Raw genomic sequence first — 6,089 nt, 5'->3', positions numbered from 1 at the left:
GACCCACAGAGACCTGACCCGGACCCACAGAGACCTGACCCGGACCCACAGAGACCCGACCCAGACCCACAGAGACTGAGGATGTGTCTTGGTTAGAACAAGTTCTCTATAAATATCAAATAGACGAGGTTCTTTCTGAGGTTCTGTTTCAACAATGCTTCTTACCCGAAAATTTGATTTGCAGATGTTCACGTCTTTGTTCATGTCTTGTCCTTTCAGGACAAAAAAGAAAAACAAATGTTAGCAGGTGGACACACATTAATCAGAATGTAAAATGATGACAGCAGAACCTGCAGCCAGACTGTGAACAAAGGTTGTCGTACTAACTTTTGTATTTTGTTTGTCACATTTGTTCTTTTTAAATATTCATGTGAAAATGATTAACGACTTGAAACTTTAGTCAGCTGTATCAGATCTGATTAATTAGGGCTTATATGGGTTGTGCCATGTCTGGACATTGTTTATGTATTTTATTTTCATATGCTACCATTTAGCACTGTAAAGATCATTTCATTGTTTTAATTACACACACCTGTTTGTCGGTGGTTCATGATAATTATCTGGAGTGGATATATTGAGGTGGTGTTGAGAGCTGGTGCACAGCCTAGAAGGCATATAATATTTTGACTGCACACACACTCACTAATGTTAGATCCAAATGTGAAAAACTTTAGAGATAAATAAACTTAAAGAAACAAATAAAGGCAAGTCTGTCAATGACAAGTCAAACCCTAAGCTGGTTGTACCAGTGAAATACAGGGAATCACTTACAATTAGTCAAAAAACTACCTAGGAAGCGAGTGTGGTGCCATAAGCAGCAATGGAACACCTGTATCCATCAGCGTTGTCAGAAAGGAAGACGGATGCTGATCAGAGGAACCAGGTGAAAACAGGAGGTTAACTGATTGAACCAGTAAACTTGACAGTTTCTACTTTTTGGATCAGTTCCTTTGAGGTCAGCCAAGGGAAGTTATATGAACCTGTGAACACATGGATCCTGAATACAAATATATGTATTAGTGAAAAAACTCTTTGGAAATAAGTTTCAGATTGCTGCTGCCTTCACTGAAATAGCTCTGGACTGGTCTCCAATTAAATCTGAGGATGCAAAGGCATTAAAAACTTACTCCTTGTTTTTATGAGGTTGTTGTAACATGAGAGAGCTGGATGGCATGAATGAAATGGACACACCAACTACAACGAGAGTTATAGAATCTAAGATGCCGTTTAAGCTAGGGGAAAGATGGAGGATTGTTTCTCATGAAGTACACAAAACAATGTTTACAGATCTTGTTACTTTCACTGAACATGAAGCTAAAATTCTTTGTCATCCTATTTGTGTGATATTCAGGATTTACCTATTCAGGATTTTAAAGGCCGGCTCGAAGACTCTTATTAAAACCCAGCAAAGGAAGGGAGCCAAGAAAAAATATGTCTGCTACAACAATTAAGGTTACTAACAAACTGAATGCAACTGGCAATGTTTCAACTAAATAGGGGGATTTGATTTATATGTATTACTCCTACAGGCACTCATTGGATGATTGTCCACAACTTAGAAAGGGCAAGGGGAGAAAGGAGTTAGTTTTGCATGGTTGGGTATGGGGCAAAGGGCACCCTACTTGCAGAATCTGCAGCAAAACACTCCACTTTGCTCCATGTTGAGGGGAGAAGATCAAACTTAAAACAGTCAAAGGCAGTTCCTTTGACTGTTTTAAGTTTGAACTTGTCCCATGGATTGGAAAAATTGTGATTTTTGTAAATAAATTGTAAAATATTTGTACAAATTTTCTGTCCTTTTGGCTGGTTTGTGCAATCTCTGACCAACATATTCAGAAAAAGACACTATCTGTGTGGGTGTAGGTCTGTGTTGATGGCAGGTAGATTGGGTAAGGTACCTTTTAAAGACACAAACAGGTTGATGTTAAATGTGTATGGATCCTGATGCTGCAGGTACGGGAGAGGTTCTGGATCCTGGAGATACACATCAAATAAGAAGAAGATTAAACTTTGGATCAGAGGAACTTTATAAAACTGTGGTTTGTGTGGAGATCCAACATGAATATTGTTCTGTTTCTTTATGTAATTAAAGTTATATTTAATGTTGTAAACACATTTAAAACCATCAACAGGGTCACAGGAGTTGTAAATCTATTACATTTTAATTTATTACCTCCGCCAAGAAGGTTATGTTTTTGGTGGAATCTGTCTGTCTGTCTGTGTACAAGATTTTTCAAAATTAAGTTTCATGAAATTTTCAGGAAACGTCAAACATGGTACAAGGAACAAGGGATTAAATTACATAAGAATGTCAAACTTCACAGCTGGACACTTCCTGGGTCAACGGTGATCATGATTAATTTAAGGTCATATCGCACTATTTTTAATCATGCGGGGAGGTTTGCGCTCTCTGAGTGCTTCTAGTTACATATTAATTTAATATTATAAACAAGCGTATAAACAGCTTTTTATATATATATTGAATTTTAGAGATGAATGGGATGTGTGTGTTTTATGTATGTGTGTATGAAAAGTTAACAAGAAACATATTGTAAAACACTTTGTAGAACCTAGAGAAAGTTATCATTTTGTTCTTGCTTGACATGAGATTTCACTCTGTTGGAACATCAGAACCTTCCTTTTTTGAACTTGACCATCAATTTGTTGGAAGTTTTAGTCCGAAAGAAGTCTTTTCTTAGCTGCTGAGTTGAAACTAAATATTTTTGGACTCTTGTACGGACTCACTGAAGTATTTACCTGGATGGAGTTTGGTTCTGCAAAAGGTAAAAGTGCCTCCATTGGTACCACCCAGGGTGAGATGGTGGTCCCAAAGTTCTTTCCTAGGAATGGTCCGAGAGGAACATACTCCCAGGCTTGAATATCTCTGGCTGAAAATAAAAAACAACTTTTTTTGTGAGAAAATCACAGCTCAGTTCGTTAGTCATTAAATTATAAAAACATACTTTCAATATATTCTGTTTATGTTGTTATAGAAAATGTTTCAGGAGGAAATCACAGAACAGGACGCACGTGAGTCCACCTGTCTATCCTGTGAGACTGACTGGGTCGAGTCAGACTACAGGGCTTCTCTGGTGGTTTAGTCGTTATAACCATGTTTATCAGGTCTTTTTAGCTCCTGATGCTGAGTTGGAGCTCAAGAAACACTCTCAGATTATGTAAAGGATTATGATTGTACATTTATTGGTTGAGCAACCTGAGCACCGTTATAACTGCATTAGCATTGCTAAAGTAGAAGCAACTAAACAGCTTGTTCCCTCTATTTGAGCTGCAGGACTCACAGGTATATTACTGAAACTAAACTATATTTAAAATGTTCCCACCAGAGTGTATGACACACACACACACACATTGAGACAGACAGGTTTGTGCTGATTGACACCGAGTAAGAAGGCATAAAAAAAGTTCTCTTGAGACTCTTACCACTCCAGTCATTCATGAGGACCATCCCAAAGATGTGTTCATGGGCCCTGTCAATGGTGATGGGCTCCCCCAGCTGGTTTCCACCCCCAACAAAAAACGCCTGAACACAAAAACACAAAGCAGCTGGGACTGTAGCATAATAGATGTTTATATGCAGACTGACAGAAGAATTCAGAAACAACAGTAATCACCATCTCCAGCTCAAAGTCCAGCTGCTTACATGGTCCGAAAATCGGAGGCTTGGCTGAGGGTACAAGCAAATTCAATTACTTTAAGATGAAACAGCTGAAACTCTGCAGTCAAAGGACAACAGCATCATCTACGAAGAAACATCTACGTGATGGCAAAAATGAAAGCGAATAACAAAATGAGCTCAGCAGGACTTTACTTTGATCAGGTCTCATCTGACCCAAGGGGCGGTGAAGGGGGGTTCCAGAAACAACCACCGATGATGCTCGACCATGGTACCCAACTGGGAGCCTCAACCTGCAAAACACAAGAAATGTGGACGTTAGTTCTGGTCAGTATGTTCTTTTACAGCTACATGTATGGATGTTGGTTCTGTACCAGTTTGGCATCAAGGCATTGTCCTTCCCTCTGAACATGATGCCCACGTTTGTGGCATGATCTTTGGATGAGTAGAAATCTGTGTAATCACCTGAGAAACAGAGAAGAGTTTCTGAATCAGCAAACATCTGATATGGTGGTGAATAGCGCCCCCTGCTGCTCACATCATCACATTTTCTCTAAAACACGTCAATCTCCATTCCTCAGGGGTCGCCGTCCTGCATGTTTTGGATGTGTTCTTGCTTTAAAACATCTGGTTTAAATGAATGACTTGTGGACGTGCTTCTGGAAAACTTGATGATTTGGTGAGGAGGTAATTAAACAATTTAAATCAGGTGTGTTGAAGCAGAAAAAATTAAAACTTCCAGAACAGTGGCTCTTGAGGAGTGGAGTTTGACATCCCTGCTCTAAAACATTGATCCCATCATTTGGTTTTATTGATCCTGTTTCATGCTTTCATTAAACAACCAGTGTTCTGGTTTATTTGATTCTGCATTGTTTGGCAGCAATATTCTATATTTTAACTCAACACACGGAAGGATTCCAGGGCTCTGCCTCCCATTCTACTTTTAGAACCTCTAGGAACCACAAGGAAACCTGCAGTCTGAGAGCGAAGTGCTCTGTTAGGAAACTATGGAGCAATAAGATCTTTAATATCAGATGGATCTGGGTTTTTGAGACCTTTGGATGTTACGAGTAAGATTTTGAAATCCTCTCCTGATTTTGACAGGAAGCCAATAGAAAGAAGCTAAAACTGGAGAAATCTGATCTCCTAACTCTCATCAGAACTCTTGCAGCAGCATTTTGGATCAACTTTAGACTTTTTAAAGAGGTTCTATGACACCCAGATAATAGAGAATTACAATAGTCCAGCCTAGACGTGATAAATGCAGTTTTTCTGCATCATTTTGAGACGAGATGTTTCTAATTTTAGTGATATTGTTCAGGTGGAGGATGGCAGACCTGGTAACATTTTTAATGTGGGGTTAAAAGACATCCTGATCCAAAATAACACCAATGTTCTTTACATTAGAACTGGAGGCCAAATTAATGCCGCGGTACTCCGGGAGTATGGGGTACCGGGCCCTTTGATACGGGCTGTTAGGTCCCTGTATGACCGGTGTCAGAGCTTGGTCTGCATTGGACCGCTAACAGGAGTTCCTCTCAGTGGATCCGTGCTGCCTAAAGGGACCGGGCTGGTTGATGGCTTTTTGCAAGAGTTGAGCTTCCAGTTCAGACAGCCTCTCCTCCAAAGCTACCATAAGACTACATTTATTACACACACCTTGAAAGGAGGCAGAGGAATGCTGTTACTAAACATCCAATACAGAAAATGAGGTCAGAAAAAGCCATGACAGAACAAGAAGCCATGCTAAATTTATGCTGGCTTAAGCTAGCAGATCCTAAAAACACAGGTAAAACCAAGAAGACAAAAGGTGCCTCAAGCAAAATGCGTTAGTAAAAAATCCCTATTTCTTTGTGTACTAGAACGTAGAACTGTGTGAAACTCAGATAAATCCAGTAAATCAAAAGATTCCTTGAGCAACAAATACCAAATTACTCCAGCTACCAGCAAATGAAAGAGGAAGTGATACAACACACCTTACCACAAATGTCAGCACCATAACATAATAGAATCTCACCGATGTCAGCAGGAAGGTGCATGGTGGCTGCACTTTGATGGACAAAAGCTCTAAAAAACAAAGAAAAGAGTTATTAGTGTCAAAAAATGACTGGAGGTTTAAAGATAGAACTAAACTTCATTGTTACCTCCTCCAAGCAGGCTTTATTTTCAGTAGTGTTGATTTGTTTGTTCGCAAGATTATACAAAAAAAACCCCACTGAACTAACTGTGACAAAATTTTCAGAAAATGTTGAGGTTGTCACAAGAAACAATTATTTAAATTTTTGTGGTGATGCAGATCAGACTGTTTATGGCCTTGGTGGAAGTTTGTGCTCTTTGAGTAAGTCTAGTTCTTCCCTGGAAGCAGGGTGTCCCAGTGGTTTGTTAACTCTGCTGTCCCACCCTGTCCTGATGAAGTGGTTGGTTAACTCTGCTGTCCCACCCTGTCCTGATGAAG

The 6,089-nt window shown here is 39.6% G+C and overlaps 1 protein-coding gene across 3 annotated transcripts in view; it reads right to left on the bottom strand.

Annotated features, from left to right (window-relative positions):
- fah (fumarylacetoacetate hydrolase (fumarylacetoacetase)) overlaps positions 1–6,089 on the bottom strand; it is a 29,104-nt gene that overhangs the window by 3,917 nt on the left and 19,098 nt on the right. For all 3 annotated transcript variants that reach the window (XR_005234113.1, XM_017440253.3, XM_025002537.2), the window contains 8 exons: positions 5,652–5,701; positions 4,009–4,099; positions 3,830–3,927; positions 3,633–3,685; positions 3,442–3,541; positions 2,758–2,888; positions 1,899–1,974; positions 166–212 (listed from right to left, as the gene is read on the bottom strand). Coding sequence is in view for 2 of the 3 variants with exons in the window: in XM_017440253.3 (XP_017295742.1) it covers positions 166–212; positions 1,899–1,974; positions 2,758–2,888; positions 3,442–3,541; positions 3,633–3,685; positions 3,830–3,927; positions 4,009–4,099; positions 5,652–5,701 (646 nt within the window). In the remaining variant the exon portion in view is untranslated. The remainder of the gene's footprint in view (positions 1–165; positions 213–1,898; positions 1,975–2,757; positions 2,889–3,441; positions 3,542–3,632; positions 3,686–3,829; positions 3,928–4,008; positions 4,100–5,651; positions 5,702–6,089) is intronic.

Source organism: Kryptolebias marmoratus, linkage group LG15 (assembly GCF_001649575.2).
Source record: "Kryptolebias marmoratus isolate JLee-2015 linkage group LG15, ASM164957v2, whole genome shotgun sequence".
NCBI classification, from domain to species: domain Eukaryota; kingdom Metazoa; phylum Chordata; class Actinopteri; order Cyprinodontiformes; family Rivulidae; genus Kryptolebias; species Kryptolebias marmoratus.
Note: the sequence above shows the minus strand (reverse complement) of the source record. Positions and strands in the feature narration are given on the sequence as shown.